The sequence below is a fragment of the Rhinolophus ferrumequinum genome, chromosome 11 (genome assembly GCF_004115265.2).
Source record: "Rhinolophus ferrumequinum isolate MPI-CBG mRhiFer1 chromosome 11, mRhiFer1_v1.p, whole genome shotgun sequence".
Taxonomy (NCBI): Eukaryota; Metazoa; Chordata; class Mammalia; order Chiroptera; family Rhinolophidae; genus Rhinolophus; species Rhinolophus ferrumequinum.
Window position 1 is genome coordinate 35,539,332 of NC_046294.1, and position 25,874 is coordinate 35,565,205.

The 25,874-nt window shown below is 37.6% G+C and overlaps 1 protein-coding gene across 2 annotated transcripts; it reads right to left on the bottom strand.

The window, feature by feature from the left end:
- Nucleotides 1–1,872: 1,872 nt before the first annotated feature.
- LOC117030373 (L-lactate dehydrogenase C chain) lies at nt 1,873–25,642 on the bottom strand. Of its 2 annotated transcripts, none has more exons than XM_033120411.1 (8): nt 25,607–25,642; nt 23,774–23,908; nt 21,882–21,999; nt 18,068–18,241; nt 11,085–11,258; nt 8,756–8,873; nt 4,281–4,404; nt 1,873–2,150 (listed from the first exon to the last, which is right to left on the bottom strand). In XM_033120411.1, exons 2-8 carry the CDS (start codon nt 23,897–23,899, stop codon nt 1,986–1,988), a joined length of 999 nt encoding a protein of 332 aa, XP_032976302.1. In that variant the 5' UTR covers nt 23,900–23,908; nt 25,607–25,642; the 3' UTR covers nt 1,873–1,985. The 2 variants fall into 2 exon arrangements, with proteins under 2 accessions (XP_032976302.1, XP_032976303.1); XM_033120412.1 differs by lacking the exons at nt 1,873–2,150; nt 4,281–4,404; nt 25,607–25,642 and adding exons at nt 5,496–6,588; nt 7,041–7,078; nt 24,192–24,332.
- Nucleotides 25,643–25,874: the final 232 nt, after the last annotated feature.

Below are 25,874 nucleotides of genomic sequence, written 5' to 3' on the forward strand. Positions count from 1 at the left end.
TTATTTGTGGAATCATGGAATGATTATATTTATTGTATTATAATATTTATTGTATTATATATGCATATATAATATATATGTATATACCTGTATGTATATATATATATTTGTGTGTATATACAAGTATATGTATTTGTATATATAAATCAAAAGAAGCACGTGCACTTCTACCCTGGGCACCAAGAGGGAGCTACCAATTGACTGTGAACAAGCATTCATCAATAATCAATTTGTTGGGGGCCGGCCCGGTGCCTCAGGTGGTTGGAGCTCCGTGCTCCTAATGCCGAAGGCTGCTGGTTCGCTTCCCACATGGGCCAGTGGGCTCTCAACCACAAGGTTACGGGTTCCACTCCTGGTCGTCTGCAAGGAATGGTGGGCTCCGCCCCCTGCAACTAAAATTGAACACGGCACCTTGAGCTGAGCTGCCGCTGAACACCCGGATGGCTCAGTTGTTTGGAGCGTGAGCTCTCAACCACAAGATTGCTGGTTCAACTCTTCGACTCCCACAAGGGATGGTGGGCTGCGCCCCCTGCAACTAAGATTGAACTCAGCACCTTGAGCTGAGCTGCCGCTGAGCTCCCGATGGCTCAGCTGGTTGGAGCGCATCCTCTCAACCACAAGGTTGCCGGTTTGACTCCCGCAAGGGACGGTGGGCTACGCCCCCTACAACTAACAACGGCAACTGGACCTGAAGCTGAGCTGGGCCCTCCAAAACAAAGATTGAAAGGACAACAACTTGACTTGGAAAAAAAATCCTGGAAGCACACACAGTTCCCCAGTAAAGTCCTGTTCCCCTTCCCCAATAAAATCTTTAAAAAAAAAAACAAGGTTAACGTCTTTAAAAATAATAATAATAATCAATTAGTTGGTTAGATAGCTCAGTTGGTTAGAGCGCAAGCCCTGAACAACAGGGTTGCCAGTTTGATTCTCACATGGACCAGTGAGCTGCACCCTCCACAACTAGATTGAAGACAATGAGCTGCTGCTGAGCTTCCGGAGGGGCGGCCGGCCGCATGGCTCAGTTGGTTAGAGCGCGAGCTCTCAACAATAAGGTTGACGGTTCAATTCCCACATGGGATGGGGGCTGTGCCCCCTGCAACTAAGATTGAAAACGGAGACGGGACTTGGAGCTGAGCTGCACCCTCTACAACTAGATTGAAGGACAACGACTTGGAGCTGATGGGCCCTGGAGAAACACACTGTTCCCCAATATTCCCCAATAATAAAAAATAAAAACTTAAAAAAAACATTAATTAGTTGATGTACTCTAAATACTCACTGTGAAATACTTGAGGGCAGAAATCATGTCATATTGACCTCATAATCACAATACAGCAAGAATATAGTAGTTTGCTGAACAAATTACCTAGAATATGGTCTAAGTTCCCTGTGTATATTTCAACAGAGACACCAAATCAACAATTTGAATTTATATGAATTGGTATAATACTTGCAAGGTTGAAGACATTTCATTAAAAAATTTTATACTATTTAGTTATATTTGTTTTCCTTCTGATATAACATGGTCTTAAAAATAAGTACTTGATAAAGATTACACATAGACATACAAAGCTAATGAAGCAATATAAAGTGAATGTGTTGGTGCCCTAAAGAAATCACAAGATGAAATGTCAATACTAGAAAAACTGCTTGTTGTTTTATGAGAAGAATCATAAGTTCTATATTACAATGGATTGTTATACATATTCTACTAAACCTGAAGGCAGCTCTTATATATATGACATCCCTCAGAAGTGTAACATATCTGTACAAGTTGGGTATCATTAGAATAGAGCTATAAGAGATTCATAAAGAGGAGAAATGTCTTTACTATTTCCTTTTTCTAGCCTTGAGAGACTGGAGTTACACTATAGGTCTTCAATGTTTTCTTTATTTTTTTACAGATCAGATTAAAATGCTTTCAAAATGTAAAATATACAGTCTGTTATCTTCTGTTCTATAAAACAGTGGAACATTAGAAGACTTTAAAATACCAGGTCTTTTTGGACATTCCAAAGTGTGTCAGCACTCTTCATAAAAAGGGCCTTCTCCTCATTATTCAAATGAACTTTCACAATATCTGAGACACCATTTTGCCCCAAGATACAAGGGATACTGAGAAAGATTTCTTCTTTTATTCCATATAAACCCTAAAAGGCAAAATTAGGTTATTATTTAGTAACCTGATATGGAAACGCAGCTATGCAAGAGAGCTTCGGAACAAGAGTATCCTGGGAGGCTATGGAGTACGAATGAATCGCTCGCAAAGTGGTGGAGTGATCGTCAACAATACCAAGAGCATGGAGTGTCCTAGGACCACGTGGAACTTGTGTTCCATGACACGAATAACGTGCCACAAGTGTCAAAGGGCCCAAGAAAAGCACTGTCTACTTTACCCTTACTGGGCCATCCTCCTGTCCAAGGGAAAGGAAGCCATGCAGTTCTTCATATCATTTTATGATGAAGAACTGTGAAGTCAAGCAGTCCGTGTTTAAATACATCGAGGTAACAGTGACGTCTGAAGCAGGAAGTGGCTGGAAAGGCTGTGCTTGATATAAGTTGACCTTTACGTCAGAGGGCACCACTGAGTTTGGACAACATCAAGCCCCCAAAGGTGAGGCCTGCTATGGGTATGGGTTTTCTCTCACGCCCAGGAAGGCCCCCACCAGTTGCCAATGGAATGCACCCCTGCCTTCCTGGCGACTTCTGTCCACCACCCCCACCTGACTTCTAGCCTGGACCTCCCATGATAGACAGGCCCACTGAACTGCCAGCCAACAGCTCTCATGTTCCCTCCACTCCCACAGCTGAATCGAGGGCCTCAGCAGCAGCTGCCAGAGCCTATGAAAACCTGGGCCACCACATACTGCCTATGTGCCCAGACACAAGCCTCTGCCTCCTCCTACTGTCCCCAGTGCACTCCTCAGGCCTCCCCCTCTCACCACTCGTGGGTCTTTCCTTCCCCATGCCTTGTGGTTGAGTCTCGGGTTGGAGGAGGCGATGGGAAGGTCTTGTTCTTCCTCCCGGTCTGATTATAAAGTTACCTGGAACTAGCGTTCATGGAATGGAGAGGCCCCTTGACTCTGGAGGGGTGACTCCCAGCTCCCATGATAGCTCCCAGCCCACAGGCATTACTCAGCCCAGCTTCCCTCTCCTCTCACCATTTCTGGGGCTCTCCTGAGGAGCTCAGATGTACCCCTTGTTTCTGTCTCGCTCCCTAGTCACCCACAGAAGGACGCTGGCCACCTCCCCCACGGAAGTCCAGCTCCCTCATTTTGGAGCCACTTTGAGCTCCATTACACCAGTCTCATGTCTTCCTTCCTCACTCTAACCTGGTCTGCGCCTCGCCATGGAAAGCCACTGCTGCACCAGACTGTCAGCCCACATTCCACTCCCAGCCAGGCTCCAGCTCCAGTTAATTTCACCTTCCCTTCCTTTACCTGTCCTTGGTCATTCTGTTGCCACCTCTGTGTAACTTTTGAAGCTTTAACATGAGCTTCCAGGGGTTGGGTGGCATCAGGAACAAGGCCACTGTGGCAGGGGAAGAAAGCCCTCTGCTTCCCTGCCACTGTTTTGGTAATTGGTTTCCCTCTACTTTCTCTGTCTCTCTTCCTTCTCAAATGGGCTCCTCAGACTAGAACTGAAGCATGCCTGTCCATTCCATCATGCCATTTGGGGGCTGCTGGGTAGGTTGGAAACAAGGCCCCTGGGCCCCTCGGCCTGGCTTGGCCTGTCCCTTTGTGCTGACCGCCATCCCCTGCCGCCATCCCCTCAGCCTACACTCTTGCTTTCGGTGCTTTGACCTGCTTGCTTCTCCAGCTTCACCATGAACTTCCCTTTGCTCTCTGCCTTGCAACAGCTAACCTTTTTTTCAGATCCTCAAGTGTTCTCTACTTGTATCTACCTCAGATCCTTCTGCTTGGAATGTTAGTCCAACCTTTCAAATTCACTCCTACTCATTACTCAGATTAGGTCACCCTTTACTTCCTTGGGAAGACTTCGCTACCCACCACCCATGCCGCCTTCTTCCCAGAGTAAATTCTCTTCTTGTATACTCTTAGCACTTTTTAGTTTTTCATCACAGCACTTATAATTTATTATATATTTTCTTTTGTAATAGTCTTATTAAGTCCATTTCTTTCACTAAATTCTAGGGGGTCAGGGTCTGTCTATTTTGTTCCCCATTATACCCTCACTAATTTGCCTAATGCCTGGTGCATAGTAAGGACTCAGCAAATACTAAGGGAAAGATGATAAATGAAGATTCAATTTAAGCCTACCTTAACCAGAGTGGAAACTGGATGCACTTTCCTAAGATTTTTCAAAATTGATCCTACCAGATCTGTCACAGATAAGCCAACAGCCCAAGAAGTATAGCCCTTCATCTTGATAACCTCATAGGCACTGCAGTTGTAGAAAGTAAGACAATCAAATGAATGAGAAGTCAACTTAGAGAAAACAGTATTTTTCAATCATTCATTTTGAAACAACCTACATGTCAATACCACTCTATTAAAATTTTCTCAGAGATTTCTTCTAGAAATTATGAATAGGTAAAACAGGTTTCTATACTACTCTCATGAACTTCATTATTCACTTTAAGTAATAAATCATCCTTCTTTTATAATAAAGGTAGAATACTAGGGCATATGCAACACTCAAGATGAAACTAGTTTTAAACTTTTTGTATTGTTGCTTAAATATCCAAACATAGAATCTGATCACCTTTAAAGTTAGTATATACATCTTGCTAACCACTTAAAATTGTTACTAGGGTGCAATGTATATAATTTAAGCCATGTGCACATATTTTTTCCTAAGAATATATCATTAAGTCAATAATATATGGAAATACAGGAAAATGTTCATGATACATTTTCAAAGGAAATAGCACAGTCCTATAGGTGCAATTTCTTATCTCAGTCTTATAAAAAAACATAATACATTTTTATAGGAACTTTAGAACTGCATCAATCCACCAAGTTATTAATACTATTTTTGAGTGACAGGCTAATGGGTGATATTATCTTCTTTATGCTTTCTTGAATTTTGTTTTCTATAATAAATATGTATTATATTTTTGCACTGCCACCAACAAAGATCTCAGGATTGGACTGACAGTCAAACTCAAAGGACAAAGAGGTTTTAACATAGCACTGAGTTTATTTAGTTTTGAGAAAAGGATCCAGGAAACACAAAATGTACAGCATCATTATTTGTATCCAGTGGTCCTGCAACCACCTATGCAGTTTCAAGACGCTGGGACACACTTGGTTGCAAAAGATAAGACTGATATGTAAACGGACCACCTCAGCATATGCAGTTGTAAAACAGTGTAGCACATACAATTATGTTTAGTACATAAAAATTGATAATGATAATAAACGACTATGTTACTAGTTTACGTATTTACTATACTTTTTATCATTTTAGAGTGTACTCTTTCTACTTATTTAAAAAAAAAAGTTTGCTGTAAAACAATATGCCATGTGATGCCAGCAGTGCCTCATACATCTTATATTCACGTCTCTTGATTGCATCATTTTCTCTTGTGCTTGATTTAATCTCATGTTCATTTGTATAGTACCATGCTGTACAGGCTTGTAGCTTGGAGGCAACTGGCTATTGATATAGCCTAAGTAATAGTAGGCTATATCACCTACGTTTGTATGAATACACTCTATGATCTCACAATGACAAAAATCACCTAAGGATGCATTTCTCAGAATGTAGTCTCATCCTTAAGCAGCACATGACTGTAACTGAAATGAAAAACTTACCAGAGGCCTTCAAAGGCAGATTTGAGTAGGCAGAAGAAAGAATCAGCTAAGTGAAATAAGCCAGTCACAAAAACACAAATACTGTATGATTCCACTTATATAAGAGACTTAGAGTAGTCAAAATCCTACAGACAGAGAACAGAATGAAGGTTGCCAGGGCGGGAGAATGAGACTGTTTTATGGGTACAGAGTTTCAGTTTTACAAGATGAAAGAGATACAAAATGGATGGTGAGGATGGTTACACAACATTATGAATGATTTGAATACCATTCAACCACACACTTAAAAATGGTTAAAGATGGTAAATTTTGTTATGTGTATTCTATCATAATAAAAAATTGGAAAAAAAATACATAAATTAGTTAAGATAAAGGTTGAATATTAACCATAAGAGAACTAGGTTATCAGCATTGTACATTATGTTAACCCTTGATTTGTGCACTGCACCAGGACTAGAAGACTGGAAGCAAGCACACAGATCCTGAAGGCTATGTGACGAGAACGGTATTACAAAGTGTTGGGAGAGGATATAATGAAGAGGCCATATTGAGACTGAAAAAAAAAAGTATTGGGAAATATCACTAATCATCAGAGAAATGCAAATTATAACCACAATGAGGGGCAGCTAGATGGCTCAGTTGGTTAGTGTGTGAGCTCTTAACAACAAGGTTGCCGGTTCATTTCCCACATGGGATGGTCGGCTGCACCCCCTGCAACTAGATTGAAAACTGTGACTGGACTTGTAGTTGAGCGGCATTCTCCACAACTAGATTGAAGGACAACGACTTGACTTGGAGATGATGGGTCCTGGAAAAAACACACTGTTACCAATAAAAAATTAAAAACAAAAAAAAACCCACAATGAGATATCACCTCACACCTGTCAGACTGGCTATCATCAATAAATCAACAAACAACAAGTGTTGGTGAGGATGTGGAGAAAAGGGAACCCTTGAGCACTACTGGTGGGATTACAAACGGGTGCAAGGAGAATGGTTTGGAGGTTCCTCAAAAAATTAAAAATAGAACTTCCTTATGACCCAGCACTGACCCAGCAATTCCATTTCTGGGTATTTATCCAAAGAAATCCAAAACACTAATTCAAAAAGATCTATACATCCCTCTGTTCACTGCAGCACTATTTACAATAACCAAGGTATGGAAGTAACCTAAGGGCCCATTAATGGACGACTGGATAAAGATGTGGTACATGTATACAATGGAATATTACTTGGCCGTAATAAAGAATGAAGTCTTACCATTTGTGACAACATGGGTGGACCTAGATGGTATTACGCTAAGTAAAATAAATCAGACAGAGAAGACAAATACCATATGATTTCAGTTATATGTGGAATAAAAAAACAAAACAAGCAAACAATCAAAACAGACTTACAGATACAGTGAACAAACTGATGGTTGCCAGATGGAAGGGGGTTGGGGGAATGGGTGAAAAAGGTGAAGGGATTAAGAAGTACAAATTGGCAGTTACAAAATAGCATGGGGATGTAAAGTACAGCATAGTCAATAATACTATAATAACTATGTATGGTGCCAGGATACTAGACATATTTGGGGCATCACTTCGTAAATTATATAAATGTCTCACCACTATGCTGTACACCTGAAATTAATATAACATTGAATATCAATTGTAATTGAAAAAAAAGTGTTGGGAAACAAAGGCAACATCTTGCCTAAGCTGGGGTAGTCTGCCCTCTTCCCTTGCAACTGAGTGTGCCCCACGTAGTGATGGGGGCTGAAAGCTACTCCTGAGTGTTTGCAACACCTCCTAAAGAAAATGCTAATTTCTATACTGTGTTTTCTGTCCAGTATCCATTCATCAAGCTTGACTAACTTAATGCTAGGTTAAAGCCTACTATGCCCCTTTAATTTGAGTCTGAACTTCAAACCACTATTGGTATCGTGTACTTTTTTTAAAAACTGTGGTAAAATTTGCCATTTTAACCATTTTAAGTATACAGTTCAGTGGCATTAAGTACATGAACACTGTGGTACAACTATTACCACGATCCTCTCCAGAATTTTTTCATCTTCCCAAACAATCTCTGTACCAGTTAAAGTGGTCATGTGCTTTTAAATCAGAATATATATATATACACACACACACACACACACACACACACATATGTGTGTGTGTGTGTATATATATATATATTTAACTAAAAGGCATTTAGAAAATAAAAACTTACTCTTTATCACCTTGTTATATTGCGGGCCTTTTTAGTGTCTGCCTTACTTCTTACACATTTCTGCAGAGTTGTTATCATAAATATACTACACTACGCTTGAGCTTTTATAAATTTAACACTCCAGTTTAGAATATCCAAAAGTGACTTTTTAGTTCTGTAACTTCTACTAATATGTAACTTGACTGAGGCGTGAAGGAGCACCGTGTGTGCTGTCAAGGCTGACGCACACGCAGTCAAGGCACTTCATTTACAAGGAAACCTAGTGACCTTCTAACGATCGGCATCAGCTTCATGTTTTTTTTCATCAAACCATTTGATGAACATTTAAGTTCTAGGTGCTGTTCTAAGCATTTTACATGTATTAACTCACTCTTCATAACAGCCCTCTAAGGTAGGCTCCATTGTTATCCCCAATTTAAAGAGTTGGAAACTGAGCTTTTTAAATAAATAACTTCCCAATATCACACCTCTAATAAATGGTGGAACCATGTTTCAAACCTGGGCAACCTGATTCCAAAGTCCATGCTCATAACCACTTGCTAAATTACCCTCAAACACATAGTTCTCGTGAAGTCCATTTTCTTTTTGAAAAATGTTCCCCAAATTAAGCTCTGCAAAATAGAAGTCTAAATTCGGGGATTTTCAGGCAGGTAGAGTTATTTAAATCACAAAAAGCATAGATCAACTATATATTTTTGCCTGTGAAATTTGTTCCTAAGACTGATTATAAATACATTAAGAAATTGAATTAGTACTGTTACCTTTCAACAACTTGTCTGTGGATATTTTTCCATTGCTCTCTGTCTGAATCAGTTCCTAATTTAGGGTCTAGAGTCTTCAGAGTAACACCAGCAACATTCACCCCACTCCATAAGGGCACTAAAAAGAAATATATCTTAGAATGAATGCTTCTTCTTAGTACTGCATCAGTTGTTCCAGTTTAGTAATTTTTTTATAAAGTTAGGTTACTACCTATTACCATATATAAAAATAAGTTTCAAATGGACAAAAAAGGGAAATGTAAAAAATAAAATTATAAGTGTTAGAAAAACATGTAGTAGAATTTATTTATAATTATGTGGTATACAAGGCATTTTAAAGCAAGGTACAACAACAGAATCCACAAAGAAAAGAATAGTTGAAAAAAGATAAAATAACTGTCAATCTGGAATCAATCTCATATCCAGTTAAACAGTCACTTAAGAATGAGGTGAAACTAAAACACCTTCACATAAACAACACTGAAATGATATACTTCAGGAAGAAAAAAACTGAAGGAGTTAGATACAGGAAATAAGACAAGCAATAAAATCAGCAAACATGTTCATAAATAAAAACAGCTACTGAGTATTCAAATAATAATAATTATAACTAGTTTGGGGATATAAAAATAGGATGAACCAGAAAAGTGGTTAATAATTACATATATGATAGAAAGAGGGTGATCAAATTTAAAGCATTCCAAGATCTTTGTGTTCCAAAGAAGAAAAAAGACACTAATTATTTTTAATTAAATTCATTAGGGTGACATTTGTTAAAATTATATATGTTTCAAGTGTACAATTCTATAGCACATCATCTGTATATCGCATTGTGTGTTCCCCATCCAAAGTCAAATCTCCTTCCATCACCATATACTTGACCCCCTTTACCCTTTTCTACCTCGCTCCCTTCCCCGTTCCCTCTGGTAACCACTGAACTGTTGTCTGTGTCTATGAGTTTTTGCTTGTTTATCTGTCTTGTATATTTGTTGCTTTCAGTTTTATATCCCACATATGAGTTAAACATATGGTTCTTGACTTTTTCTGTCTGACTTATTTTGCATAGCATGATATTCTCAAGATCCATCCATGTCATCGCAAATGACAATATTTCATTTTTTTCTTATGGCTGAGCAATATTCCATTGTATATATGTACCATATTTTCTTTATACAATCATCAATTGAAGGACACTTAGGTTATTTCCATGTCTTGCCCACCGAAGACACTAATTACTTTGAAGTCAAGTATGAATGCTAAAAATTTATAGGTAACCACTTACAAAGTGAGTGTATCATCCAAAGTAATGGAGGAAATTAAAGAAAGTTTAATCAACCCAACAAAAAGCAGAAAAAGAGAAAAGAAACAAAAATCTTACTAAATAGAATACTAAATATATTCAAATCAATACTAATCAGAATACACTGCTTTGTTTTAAAATAAAACAATAGAATACTAAATGTGAGAAATTAAAACATATTTGGGGAAACTCTCTTTAATGACTTTCAGGAAGCCAACAGGGTCAAAATAAGGCACTGATCAAAGAAGTATTTGTCCAAATCAAATCTAAAGTATTTATTATACTATGACTTTTGTAGTATAAAGAAAAGAGAAGGGCTCATTAAATATTTTGAATATACAAATGAATGACTGAATGAACAAACGGTCCCTATTCTCAATCAGTTTATTGCCACTATGGAAATAAGATTTATACATATGACACAATTAAAGAACACCACAAGAAGAATAAAGTTCTAATTGTGCAGCAGAGCTTAAATGTTTAAGTTCAGAAAAGAAAAAGGTTGGTATGGTCTAAGTAATAGTTTAAATTATATATTGTAGAAATTTATTTATATGAAAGTCTAGAATAAATAAATCTATAGAGTCAGAAAGTAGCAGTTACTTGGGGTTAGGGTGGGGGTGAGTGCAGAAGTAGGAGTTTCTTTTTGGAGTGATGAAAATGTTCTTTAATTAGATGGTGGTGATGACTGCACAACTCTGTGAATATACTAAAAGCCAGTGAATTATACACTTTAAATGGGTGAATTTTATAGTATATGAATTATATCTTAATAACGTTATTTTAAAAATAACAATAAATGGATAAAAGAAACACTCATTGACTTTTAAAACAGCTATACGCTCTATGCACAATTTTATGATGCAAAAGACTGAAAGTAAAGGAAAAAAAAGCATAGATATACTGGGGAAATACCAATAAAACAAAAGTTGCACAGCTATATTAATATAAAAAAATAGACTTTAAAGAAAATAAGCATCATTACAGATAAGAAGTGTGATTACATAATGATAATAGGTTTATACTTACCGCTAGAATCACCATGTTCTCCAATTATCCAACCATGGCAGCTAATGGGATGGACACCCAACTTCTCTCCAATTAGGTAACGGAAACGTGCCGAGTCTAGATTACAACCACTTCCAATTACACGAGTGGCAGGTAAACCACTTAGCTTCCAGACCACATATGTCAAAATATCCACTAGGAAGAACAATCTCTTGTAAGAAAATGATTTATAGTTACTTCCTTTTACAATTTACTTTTCTGAATAGATCAATTTTCTACAGTCAAATACAGATTCATTACAGAGTTCAAAGTGAAGCAAATCAGCAAAGAAATATGGATAATCTCTCATGTAGGTTTTAAAAGGCTAAATTATTCACTATCAGAATTTTAAAACAAATTCTCTTTTGAGATAATGTATGTGCCTATCTGAATATTTAATAATCAGTCAGTTAATTCTACCTCTCAGATGGCCTACATTTTCCTTTTTTTTTTTTAACTTTTATTTATTTTTAGTGTGCATTTCCGGGACCCATCAGCTCCAAGTCAAGTAGTTGTTTCAATCTAGTTGTGGAGGGCACAGCTCACAGTGGCCCATGTGAGGATCGAACCTGCAAACCTTGTTGTTAAGAGCACCGCGCTCTAACCAACTGAGCTAACCAGCCACCCCACCTACATTTTCCTTTCCATCACCACATCTTCACCTAAACTATCAGCATCTCCTACCTAGAATAAGGCCACATGCATCCCCAGGGCTGTATGCAGGTGTGTGCATACTTGGGTAAAGCATGAGAGGATCCTAAGCTCTAGCTCTGTCTGACCTTGAGGTGCTGTACAAGCAGGAAATGAAAGGTAAGGCACAGTTGTAAACTGGCTGAGTGTTGAAGGCATTCCCCAACATGCACATAGAGCCCTCCAGCAAAGACTGGGAGATACTTTTTTGTTCAACATTTAAGGCAAGTTCTGTTCAATCACTAGCTGATCACTAAACAAACAGAAAACAAAGATGTCTGTGGCCATGCACAATAAAAAACACAGATTTTACAGAATTAGTTCATAAAAGTCACAAAACAAACAACTACAACAAGCATCAACAAAAATAAACCCTGGGAGGGAAGAATTTGATTTTTTACAGTTTTCATATTATAATTTTTTAAATGTCCAGTTTTCAACAAAAAATTATGAGATGTGAAACAAAACAAGAAAGTATGGACCATACAATGGAAGCAAAGCAGTAGAAACTATCCCTAAGGAAGCCCAAATATTAAACAACTAACCAATCTTCAAGTCCACTGATTCTTTCTGCCTTCTGAATTTGCTCTTGAACCCCTCTACTGAATTTTCATTTCAGTTAACTTTTCAACGTAAGAATTTCCATTTAGTTCCTTTTTATAATTTCTATCTATGTACTTACTAATAATATTCACTATTTGGTACGACATCAGTCTCACATTTCCTTTACTTCTTCGTACATGGTTTGCTTTAGCTCTTTACACATATTTAAAATAGTTGATTTAAATGATTTGTCTGTAAATCTTTGTTCAATGACTCTGGCTACAACTTCCAGAATGATGTTGAATAGAAGTGGTGAAATCTGGCATCTTTGTCTTACCTGATCTTGGGGGGGAGAAACCTTTCAGTCTTTCACCATTGAGTATGATGCTAGCCGTGGGTTTTTCTTAAATATCTTTTATCAGGTTGAAAAAAATTTCTTCTATGCATAGTTTACTGAGAGATTCTTTTTAAAAATCATGATTGGGTGTTGAATTTTGTTGAATGCTGTTTATGTACCTATTAACTCTTTTATCATTATGTATTATTATTTTTTGCCTCTAATAATTTTTGTGTTGAAGACTAATTTCTCTGATAATCAGCATAGTGATTCCAGCTTTATTTTGGTTCCTGTGTGTGTGTGAAATATCTTTTTCCACCCTTTTACTTTTACAACTTATTTATGTCTTTAAATCTAAAGTGAGTCACTTGCAATTAGGCAAAAAAAGAAATAAAAGGCATCCAAATTGGTAAGGAAGAAGTAAAACTCTATTTGAAGACAACATGATCCTATACACAGAAAAATCCTAAAGAATTCACAAACACACACACAAAAACTATTAGAGGTAATAAATGATTCAGTAAAGTTGCAGGATATAAGATCAACACTCAAAAATTAACTGTATTTCAAAAAAATATCTCACTAATAATTTTAACATTGATTAAATGTTGAATAATTTTGGGATAAATTGGGTTAAATAAAATGTATTATTTTAAAAAAGCTGTATTTGTATACACTATCAATGAACAATCCAAAAAGGAAAATAAGAAAATTCAATTTATAGTATTGAAAATAATAAAACACTTAGGAGTAAATTTAACCAAGGAAGTAAAAGACTTGCACACTGAAAACGACAAAACATTGCCAAAAAAATTTAAAGAAGACATAAAGAAATGGAAACACATCCCCTGTTTATGGATTAGAAAAATTACAATTGTTAATATGGCAATACTCCCCAAAGTGATGTACAGATTTGATTCAATTCTTATCAAAATTCCAAAGGACTTTTTTTTTTTTTTTTTTTGCAGAAATGGAAAAACCAGTCCTAAGACGCATTCGAAATCACAAGGGGACCTGAACAGTGAAAACAATCTTTAAAAAGAAGAATAAAGCTGAAGGACTTATACTTCCTGATTTCAAAACTGTCTCCATAACTACAGTAATCAAAACAGAATGATACTGGGCCAGCCCGGTGGCTCAGGCGGTTGGAGCTCCATGCTCCTAACTCCGAAGGCTGCCAGTTCGATTCCCACATGGGCCCGTGGGCTCTCAACCACAAGGTTGCCAGTTCAATTCCTCGAGTCCCGCAAGGGATGGTGGGCTCTGCCCCCTGCAACTAAGATTGAACACGGCACCTTGAGCTGAGCTGCCGCTGAGCTCCTGGATGGCTCAGTTGGTTGGAGTGCATCCTCTCAACCACAAGGTTGCCGGTTCAACTCCCGCAAGGGATGGTGGGCTGCGCCTCCTGCAACTAGCAACGGCAACTGGACCTGGAGCTGACCTGCGCCCGACACAACTAAGACTGAAAGGACAACAACTTGATGCTGAATGGCACCCTCCACAACTAAGATTGAAAGGACAACAACTTGACTTGGAAAAAAACAGGCCTGGAAGTATACACTGTTCCCCAATGAAGTCCTGTTCCCCTTCCCCAATAAAATCTAAAAAAAAAAAAAAAAACACAGAATGATACTGGCATAGAACAGACATATCAATCAATAGATTAGAACTGAAGGACCAGAAATAAACTCACTCATCTATGATCAATTGATTTTTAGACAAGGGTGCTAGACCATTCATTGGGGAAAGAATAATCTCTTCAACAAATGTTGTTGGGACAAATGGCTATCCACATGCGAAAGAATGAAGCTTGACCTCGTGCCATGTACAAAGTTAATTCAAAATGGATCAAAGTCCTAAATATGAGAGCTAGAAACATAAAGGTAAATCTTCATGACCTGGGATTTGGCAATGCTTTCTTAGGTATGACACCAAAATTACAAGTAACTCAAGGAAAAACAGATAAATTGGACTTCATTAAAATTAAACATTTTGGGCATCAAAGTACACTATCAAGAGAGTGAAAAGACAACCCACAAAATGGGAGAATATAATTGTAAATCACATATCTGATAACTGTCTTATACCCAGAATATATAAAGAACTCTTATTACTCAATGACCAAAAGACAAACAGACTAATTAAAAATAAGCAAAGAACTTGAATAGACGTTTCTCCAAAGAAGATATACAAATGGCCAACAGCATTGAAAAGATATGCAATGTAATTAAGCACTAGGGAAATGCAAATTAAAACCACAATAAGATGTCACTTCACATCCACTAGAATCATTAAAATGAAAATATGGAAAATAACACAAGTGTTGGTGGGAAGAACTGGAACAATTATGACTGCTGGTGGGAATGTAAAATAGTACAGCCACTATGGAAAACAGTTTGGCAATTACTCACTAATCAAACATAAAATTGCCATATAACTCAGTATTTCAATCCAAAAGAATTGAAAACAGGTGGTCAAACAAAAATTTGTACATGAATGCTCACAGCAGCATTATCCACAATAGTCAAAAGGTAGAAACAACTCAAATGTCCATCAACTGCTGAATGGTAAATGAAATGTGGTATATCTATACGGTGTAATATTATTCAATCACAAAAAGGAATGAAGTACTAATGCATGCTGCAATATGGATGAACCTTGAAAACATTATTAAGTGAAAGAAGCCAGAGACAAATATTGTATAACCCCATTTATATTAAATATCCAGAACAGACAAATCCATAGACACAGACAGCAAAAAAAGGGGGGTTGCCAGGGAATGAAGAGAGGAGTTAATGGGAAGTGACTTTTTAACGGGTACAGAGTTTCCATTTGGGGTAATGAAAAATCTGGGCTCTACACAGTGGTACTGGTTGAACAAAATAAAATATACTTAATGTACTTAATGCCAATGAATTTACACACTTTAAAATGGTTAAAATGGTACATTTCATATCATGTAATTTTGCCACAATAAAAAAATAGACTTTAAAATTATTCCTAAAGACAAAGACTTTATACAATGATAAAAGGGTCAATAGATGCAGAAAAAAGCATTTGACAAAATTTAACAACCATACATGATTTTAAAAACTCTCCACAATTATGAAGAGAAGGGAATTTCTAGAAAAACACACATTAAACATCATACTCAATGATGAAAGACTGAATGCCTTCCCCATAAGATAAGGAAATAGGCAAGCATGTCACTGTCAACACTTGTGTGAGGGTATCATGGACACATGCTAGTAATACCAGAGTATCATGTAGTGTTTATTGGGGAAAATCTTAGAAGCAGAGAAGTAGGGCGCCATACTATGCACACTAAATTCTCATTATGCTACAGCATAGGTTAGGCATAGATCTTCTACATACCAAATGGCCAAGTACGAAGTAGCCTCCCTTGGCTGGCAAGCAGGATGTTCTCTTGAAACTCTTCCCAGTACAAGAATGAGCCCCACCACCACACTGTGTTACATATCTATATGTTAGCTTTGGAGGGGGAAGGGAACCCCTAGTTTCCTTAAGTAACAAAAAATTTATTAGAGGGTAACTGGGTCCACGAACAATGGTAAGGAGTATGCATTTTCAGAGCCAAGGTCTACCTACGGAGGGCCCTGGAAAGCACCTTGCATGCCAGGAATGCTGACATCAGCTTCAGACCTTGCTGTCTCTCCACATGCTGGCTTTGATAAGCTACCAAAGGAGAGAGAAAATGAGCCTCCAGGGTGATTCAGATTTGTCTCTCATTACTACCTCTATTCACTATTGTACTGGAGGTCCTAACCTGTGAAATGAGGCAAGAAAATAAAAAGGTATTCAAATTGGAAAGGAAGAATTAAAACTAGTTAAACTGTGTTTACAGATAACATAATGATGTAGAGACCTAAGAATTTAAAGAGAATTACTAGAATTAATACATGAATTTAGCAATGTTTCAAAATACAAGCTCAATACGTAAAAACCAATAGTATTTCTATACACTAGCAATAAACAATTGGAATGAAATGTAAATAACAACTCCTTTTATAATAACATCAAAAATATGAAATATTTAGGGGTATTTGGTGAGGATGTGGAGGAAAGGGAACACCTGTGCACAGTTGGTGGGAATGTAAACTGGGGCAGCCACTATGAAAAACAGTATGGAGGTTCCTCAAAAAAATTAAGAATAGAGCTACCATATTACCCAGTAATCCCGCTTCTGGGTATACGAGTATATATACACATAATGGAATATTTAGCTACAAGAAAGAAGGAAATCCTGCCATTTGTGACAACATGGATGGACCTTGAAGACATTTTGCTATGAAATAAGTCTGACAGAGAAAGACAAATACTGTAGGATGTCACTTACATATGGAATCTAAAAAAACTGAACTCATAGAAACAGAGTACAATGGTGGGGTGGCCGGATGGCTCAGTTGGTTAGAGCAAGAGCTCTCAACAACAAGGTTGCCAGTTCAATTCCGTCATGGGACCTTTTCAGCCTTTTTCAACTAAAGGCTGAAAAACGGCGACTGGACTTGGAGCTGAGCTGCGCCCTCCACAACTAGATTGAAGGACAACGACTTGGAACTGATGGGCCCTGGAGAAACACACTGCTCCCCAATAGTCCCCAATAAAATTAAAAAAAAAAGAGTACAATGGTGGTTGTCAGGGGAGGGGGGATAAGGGGGTGATGTCAGTCAAAGGATAAACTTAAAATTCCAGATATAAGATGACTAAGTTCTGGGGATCTGATATACACTTCTGGTGACTATAGTTAACAATGTATCTGAAAGTTGCTAAAAGAATAAATTTTAAATGTTCTCACCACAATAAAGAAATCGTAATTACTGCTGGTCTTCTGTATCTAAAGGTTTTGTATCTGTGGATTCAATCAACTGAACGCATATCAAAAATATTTAAGAAAAAAAATCCAGAAAGTTCCAAAAATCAAAACTTGAGCTTACCACATACTGAGCACTATGCTGAATCCACGCAAATGAAGTAACATGTATGCATACCCTACTGTAGACTATATGCAAATATAGGTTATATGCAACTACTACCCTATTTTATATAACGGACTTGACCATCCGAGAATTTTGGTATCCATGGGGGTCCTGGAACCAATCCTCCAAGAATACCAAGGGATGACTCTATGAGGTGACAGAGGTGTTAACTAACTCTACTGTGGTAATCATTTTGTAATACGTCAGTGTACACCTTAAGCTTACATGTGGCAATTCTATTTCAATAAAGCTGGAAAAAACTTTACTTCATATTGTATACTTTGAATGCATGCAGTTTATTGTACATAAATGTTACCTCAATTAAGTTGTGTTTTTTTTTAAAGGAATGCTATGGAAAGACCATCCCTTATGCAGTTAAAGGGAAGAAAAAGACTCACCTGGATTTGAAACAATCATCATCTTACAGTCAGGACTATGATGGACTAGGGCAGGAATGATTGATTTCATGATATTCACATTACGTTGAACCAGGGAAAGACGAGTTTCCCCTTTCTGCTGCCGTGCACCTGCTGTGATAATAATTAATTTGGAGTTTGCAGATACACTGTAATCTAAAAGGAAAACAAAAGACAATCTTTATATCAAGACTGCCATAATCATCGTGCCTTAATTCTTTAAAAGTCTATTGTATGACCTTGTTATTAAAGTGCTCATATACCTTCATGTCTGGCATTTGGAGATGAACAGACTTTTCATATAATATTCTGGATATTAGAGGATAAATGGACAAAAACCCTTGTAACTTCTCCAGAGTCACCTCTCCACAGTTCAAATTATTTGAAATATTATTATGCCCAAATACTATTCTCTTTACTGAATTTTTAAAGCATTACTGAATTACTGCCTATAATTCTCAAACAGTCCTTACATATAGTGCCTGATGTTCTCTTCCCATGGTTATGTCATATTTATACCCCTAATTTGATCATAAGATCCATTATAACAGGTTCTGATCTCATCCTCCTCCCTTTCTTTCATAAATATCTTAGCACCTTCTATGTTTGGCTTGAATCTGTTGGTTGATGTTTTTCATCAATTCTCAAAAATGCCCAATCATAACCCTCTGCCCCATTCACTTTTCTAATTAGATGTACATTACACTTTAGCACTCTACCCTCCAAGATTCTTAACCTGTCCTATTTTCCACTTCTTGCTATTTTCTGGGTAATTGCCTTAGACTCACCACTTCTCTCTTTAAATGTGTTTGCTCTATTAGTAAATCCATTAATTGAGTTTTAGTTCATTCTCTTACATATTTGTATGTTATATTTGGTTATTTTTTTTTTAAAGATTTTATTGGGGAAGGGGAACAGGACTTTATTGGGGAAGAGTGTGTACTTCCAGGACTTTTTTTTTTTTTCCAAGTCAAGTTGTTGTTCTTTCAATCTTAGTTGTGGAGGGTGCCATTCAGCTTCAAGTTGTTGTCCTTTCAGTCTTAGTTGTGGAGGGCGCAGCTCAGCTCCAGGTCCAGTTGCCATTGCTAGTTGCAGGGGGCACAGCCCACAATCCCTTACGGGAGTCGAGGAATTGAACTGGCAATCTTGTGGTTGAGAGGACGCGCTCCAACCAACTGAGCCATTCGGGAGGCAGCTCAGCTCCAGGTGCCCGTGTTCAATCTAAGTTGCAGGGGGTACAGCCCACCATCCCTTGCAGGACTCAAGGAATTACACTGGCAACCTTGTGGTTGAGAGCCCACTGGCCCATGTGGGAATCCAACCGGCAGCCTTCGGCGTTAGGAGCATGGAGCTCTAACCGCCTGAGCCACTGGGCCGGCCCATATTTGGTTATTTTAAAAGTCTGTTTTTTTTTATAGTTTACTGTCTCCTACTGATATTTTCAAGTTCGTCCTTTATTTCTTTAAATAGAATAACCAGAGTTAATTTATAATTTGTGTTTGATAATTTCAATATTTGAAATCTATGGTGGCCTTCTCTGTTATGTCTGCTGGTTCTTGCTCATGTATTTTCTTACAGATTTAATTATTCCTACTGTGAGATGTTCATTTTCACTGGAATTTTGTTTGTGGAAGTTCTATGAGGTCTGAAATAAAGTGGGTTTCCTCAAAAGAGTCATCTTAAGTTTTAAGACTGCTTGAGATTTTTCGGAATTCAAATAAGCTTATTTAGAGCTTATAGCTCGAAATCCTTAGCAACCATTTCCCTCCTTTACTAAGCATCTGAGACACTCAATTTTACTTGCAGTCCCCAAAGGTAGGAAGGAAATCATTTCTAGATCATCTTTACATTAAGGAATTGGCAAACTAAGGCCAGCAGGCCAAATCTCGTCCACTATTTTTGTAAATAAAGTCTTACTTAAGTACACATTCACTTACTTAAGTAATGTCGATGGCTGCTTTCAGTCTACACCAGCAGAGCTGAGGAGTTCTGACAGTGACCACATTGCCCACAAAGCCTAAAATATTAACTATCTGACCCTTTCTAGAAAAAGTTTACTGATCCCTGGTATAATCCACTGGAGACCAGCTTTATGGGGTTATCTCCTATGTAACACCCCAAGTATGGCTGTCTCCAGTCTCCTAAGATCTGTGAGGTAGCGAGAAACAAAATTGAAATTCACGAGGTTTGTCTATTGCTACCGAGTGAAAATTAGCTACAGTGCTCTGCTTAACTCTCTACTGACTGTTATGAAAATGTCTCACTTTGTTAAGAGCATATGAATTCTTTCAGGATATCTTTTTCTTTCACATTTTATGCAGGAGTTTTTCTCATTTACAGCAAAACAATTGATCCAGATATGGCACCTGCCATATTACTAGAAATGAAAGGCTGAATGGTTTTAAAGTATTTTAATACAGTAATAGCTCTTTTAAGTTGACTCCACTTAACCAACTCAGTAGATTAACTGATGTAAACCATACTGATGGCAAGGCACGCTGAATACTCTCAACTAGTGGGCTTCTACCTAGTATGTGTGTGCGCTTCTGCTCATTAGTGCTGCATATCAAGAACGTTTATGCCCAAACGTTATTTGGGTCAGTCATATCTATTATATGATGTGAATCACTAAATATAAGTGTGAAAAAAAATGCCCAGTAAACACTACATTCAGGATTGAGATATGAACAGATGTTATAGCCAGATCGTATCAACTGAACTGATAATGTTTCACTTCTTTTGCTGGGTGTTGGATACACTGATGTTTATTATACTTAAACTATTTATATTTCAAATATCTCATAATATTTTAAAATAATTGTTTCTATGAAAATTAAGTTGAATGCCTTGGAAAGACATATTAAAAACAAGTTGTTTAAAAGTCCTTTTAGGTGCAAGAGAAAACCATAACAATTTAGTAGAGTTTTGTGATCAAATTGCTTCATGAGTATCTTTAAATTAACTGTAGTATTTTAAAGAAATTCAAATGATCACTACTGCTGTGCTTTTAAAAGGATACTGCAAAACTCCAATCAGCTGAGCCACACTAAAAGGCTTTGCCCTACAATCAGAAAATTAGCAAATGAACTTCTAATCTACGTACATTTACATGTTTTAGGTCAATATACAATGTTTATGATGGTTCTTTCTAACAGCATATTTAAATTAAGTAACCACCTTCAGTTCTAATCATGTTAGATAAAAGAGCTTCTAGTACAACTACATCTGTTGAATCAAACTACCAGAGTGCGCTATCCACTTTAGTGTATGATAAACTAATTATTTTTCCTAATTCTCTGAGGCTTCTTAGTTGGTCAAGACATGACACTAATGCTAATGGAGACAAGCTCTCCATTTCCTGTTCTATAACCTCACACTATACCTTGAAACCTGATCCTCTATAAACACAAAAAAGAAAACCAGGTTAAAGAGCACAGATAAATATATCAATATTATTAAAAAAATTATTCAAGTTTGCATATCCTTCAGGCAATCTATAAGACAGACGGTAAGTTTAAAAAGTATTTATATAATGTCAGTTATGTAAAAAAAAAAACAGAGAAAAAGGAAATATGCTATTAGAAGAGATTTAAATATTTCTTTATACTTTTGTGTATTCACCAAATTTTCTCCAATGAGAATGAAATGTTCTTTAAATAAAAAAAAAACTAACTAACCTTTTAAACTATATGTTCTAATGATAATAGTCCTATTTTTAATTCTGTATTTATCAGTTTGGTAAAATTCATTGCTTTTTTTAAAGCTCTGAAAATAACTTTATAAAACTAAAATTAACCTTTTCCAGAGATAATCTTGGGAGTATGAAAGAAAAGACTGCCATGCTGAAGATCCATCATTTCTCCCTTCAATTTGTCTTCTGCGACATCAACAAGGGCGAGTTCATCAGCCAAATCCTAAAATACATGAAAATTCTGAATAAAATGTTCTGGAAAATGCTCCTATTTCAGTTTTAGTAGAATAAGAAAAAAATTTTGTATGGCTATTTTATAATCAAAGGATAGTTATATTTTTAATAGATAAAAATGGCAGTTTTTGAATATGCCTAGAGTGACCAACTGGCTTTGCTTCTTGTCATCTTCCTTTGCAGGTTTCCAAAAATTGTCTAAATAATATAGTAAAATCTTTAAGAGCACAGGATCTGTGTCCAGATTGCCAAGGTTTGAATTCTGGCCCCTTAATTTACCAACCATTTGACCATGGGCAAGGTACTTAACATCCGTGCTTCAATATTCTCATTTATAAATGGAGATAACAGTACCTACCACCTAAGGCTGTTATAAAGATTAAATAATACCTTTAAAATATTTAGAGAAGCAAAAGCCTTGTACACTGAAAACTACCAAACGTTGCTGAAACAAATGAAAGAAGACACAAATACATGGAAAGACACCCCAAGTTCATGGATTGGAAGACTTACTATTGTTAAAATGTTAATACTACCCAAAGTGATCTACAGATGTAATGCAACCCTTATCAAAATCCCAATGGCATTTTTTTAAAAGAAATACAAGAGTACATTCTGAAATGTACATGGAATCTCAAGGGACTCTGAATAGCCAAAATAATCTTGAAAAATAACAAACTTAAGAGGTTTCATGCTTCCCAATTTCAAAACAAAGCTACAGTGATCAAAACAGTGTGGTAATGGAACAAAGACAGACAGATACAGCAATGGAACAGAAAAGAGAGCCTAGAAATAAACTCTCATGTTTATGGTCAAATGGTTTTTGACAAGGGTGTCAGGCCCATTCAATGGGGAAAGTACAGTCTTTTCAATAAATGGTATAGTTACACAAAAAAGAATGAAGTTGGACCGTTTACCTTACACCGTATACAAAGTTAACTCAAAATAGATCAAAGATCTAAATGTAAGACCTACAATTATAAAACTCTTATAAGAAAACATAGAGGAAAAGCTTCATGACATTGGATTTGGCAATGATTTTTTTGCTATGACACCAAAGCACAGGCAACACAAGTAAAAATGATAAATTGAACTACATTAAAATAAAAAACATCCGTGAATCAAAGGACACAATCAACACAGAAAAAGGAAACCCATTGAATGGGAGAACATATTTGAAACTCATGTATCTGGGAAACGGTTAATATCTAGAATATAAAAAGAACTTCTACAACTGAACAATGACGAATAACCTGATTTAAAAATGGGCAAACGATTTAATAGACATTTCTTCAAAGATTTACAAATGGCCAATAAGCACATGAAAAGATGCTCTGGAAATAGAAAGGAAAATTAAAGAACTTCCATTTTTATTTTATTAAATTTGGTATTTTTTGTTTTACAATGAGGATGTAATACTTACACAATTTTAAAAATTTTTAAAGTATAAGCCATCGGGAAACATGATTTTTACCCATTACACTTCAAGGAAGGCAATTCATGGATCATTTCAACAGAAAATGTTATAATATTCAAGAAAATAATCCCATCAACGTGCATCCTATGAATAAATTTAAAATAGTCTATCAATGCCCGACACATGGTAAACTCCCAATAAATGTTTTTTAAATTGTGTCAAAATCTGAGAAGAGTATACATATTTGCTGTCAAGGGATTAGCCCTGCAAGCCCGAATTCAACATCTACAAGACCTAAAAGTGCTTATTTGATTTTCAGTCACAGGATAGCTTTATTATCCCTTACCTTCAGTAAGATACAAATAGCACAAGACATGCCTACAGCACCAGCTCCAACAATGGTGATCTTCCGCTGGGACTTACTGTCATCCTCAATTAGATTCTCAATAAGCTGCTCCTTGACCGATGACATTTTGAGAACCTGCTAGGGATAATGCAATTTCAGTGGAGTCCAACTCCCTCAATTAATCACTGTCGTACCTACCCAATGTACCTAACCACACTTAACACCTAAGAAACTACCTCTTGAGTTTGCAGAAAGTTGGAGCGGGGATGTTGGGGGAAGCCAAGGAAAGAATTTCCAGGTGTGGAGAAGTAGATCAAGGACCAGTCCATCTATCAGTAGTAGGGGTTGGGACCCCAACGGGCGTTTTGATTTCTCCCTGCCCCCAGCTACCATTTTCGCCCCAGTACCAGATGCTCACAAATGCTCTGTGTGGCGCAAATCAGTAGAGAAAGCCCAAAAGCGCAGCACTCCGCCTTTAAGGAAGACTTTTTACAACAGTAACCCCAGGAAAAAAACCCAGCAGCAACAGTTGTCGAGGTGCGAAGCCCGGCGACGGTTACGCCCCGCCCGTCACGTACGCACGCACGCTCCCACACGTCAGCACGCGGGCTCCGCCCCTGGCCGACCCAGGCGCAGGCGCATTGGCAAACGCTTGCGGTCCTCTGGGTGTGAGCGGGTTCTTGGGTTACACCGTCCTGTCTGTGAAGCATTCTAGGTGATCTTCAAGAGTGTGCAAGAAAGGATATTGGAGTGTCGCTTCACTTCCTTCCACCGGCGTAGGCCTGGACTAATTTTAGGGCCGTGTCTTCTATGGAGACTCCACTACCACCCGGCCAGGCTCGAGGCCCCCATGGGAAAGAACCCTGCTGGGAGAACCTCCTATTCTTTGGGTGGTGCCAGCTTAAAACACCATCCTGCAGAAATTGCTTCCAAATCCTGAGGCGAGATCGAAGATGGGCAGCTAGTTTGTACCGACCTAACTTGCCTCTTTCGGAGAGGGCGTGCTACAGGAACCTGAGCCCCAAGGATGAAAAGGAATTTAAGTAAAGGGTGGACTTGGGAATGACCAACCTTACTTTGAGGAACGTACTTTTTGATGCATTTATCACCCCCTTGTGCAAGCATTCATTTGCAGGAATTTAACAAATTACTATTAAGCTTTTGAAGCTTCAGGACCGAGTAATGAAATAATTTTAAAATTTCTCTTGTGAGAACAGAGGATAGTAATGAAAAGGAGAGGCCACGTCTGGTTTTCTAAGGGTGACTTTAATTTATGACAAGAATTTATTTATGACTCACACAAGGGGACACAGCCTCCTCTGTCATCTTTTGTCATTTGAATCCTTTTCAAAATCTAAAAGGTAATTCATTTTCTGTATCAAAGTCTATAATTGGTTTGTTTTTAATGTAGTTCAGATTATGCAATAACCCTGCTTAAAGCCCTTTAGTAGCTTTCCGTTAAACTTTAACCAGTTTTTTACAACCTAAAAGACTTGAAAATTTGACCTCCTTCTAGTCCTCTAACTTCATCTGAAAACACTCCCACCTCACTCTCAGCTTTTGACAGCTTTTTCTTGGCTTGTGACTTTTTGCTCTTCCCTGTAACTGGAAGGTTCTTCCCCAACCCTTCTCAAAGTAAATTCTTCATTTTCAGTTTTGAGCATAAATGTCACTTCCTTTAGCTTTCCTTGACCAATGTGTCAACTACCACCACGTCCCTAACAAATTTCCTGTTTCTCTTAACGGCATTTTCACGACCTACTACCAGTCCCAAGCAAGAGGTTCCGGGTAGTCGGGAGTGGCAGCCGCTGTTGGCCCTGTATTACCACTTACTTGTGTGCTTCCTGCCACAGCTCCCTGCCTTTGTACCTCCTTTCCCACAGGGCCGAGACAGGGACAGTGCTACCTGGATGACCTCCAAATTCAAGCTCTACACCTGCCTCATGCCCCTGGTGGCAGAAGGAGGTATCATCTTGGTAGTTACCAAACTCCTGCTCTAAGAGGCTCTTCATTCATACCTGCCCAGGGAACAGGGACATTGGCAGGCACTTGACATGCTCCGCATGAGTGGGTTCTCTGGGTGACTGCAAACCAAGCTAAC

Bases quoted from the DNA above. Each gene is read 5' to 3' on its own strand.
- LOC117030373 (XM_033120411.1), bottom strand. From the start codon at position 23,899: ATGTCATCGGTCAAGGAGCAGCTTATTGAGAATCTAATTGAGGATGAC. The intron at 18,242-21,881 runs GTTAATTTTAGT...TTTTCCTTTTAG, and splicing joins CAAGATTATCTCTGGAAAAG to ATTACAGTGTATCTGCAAAC. The intron at 11,259-18,067 runs GTGAGTCTTTTT...TGTTCTTCCTAG, and splicing joins GATGATTGTTTCAAATCCAG to TGGATATTTTGACATATGTG.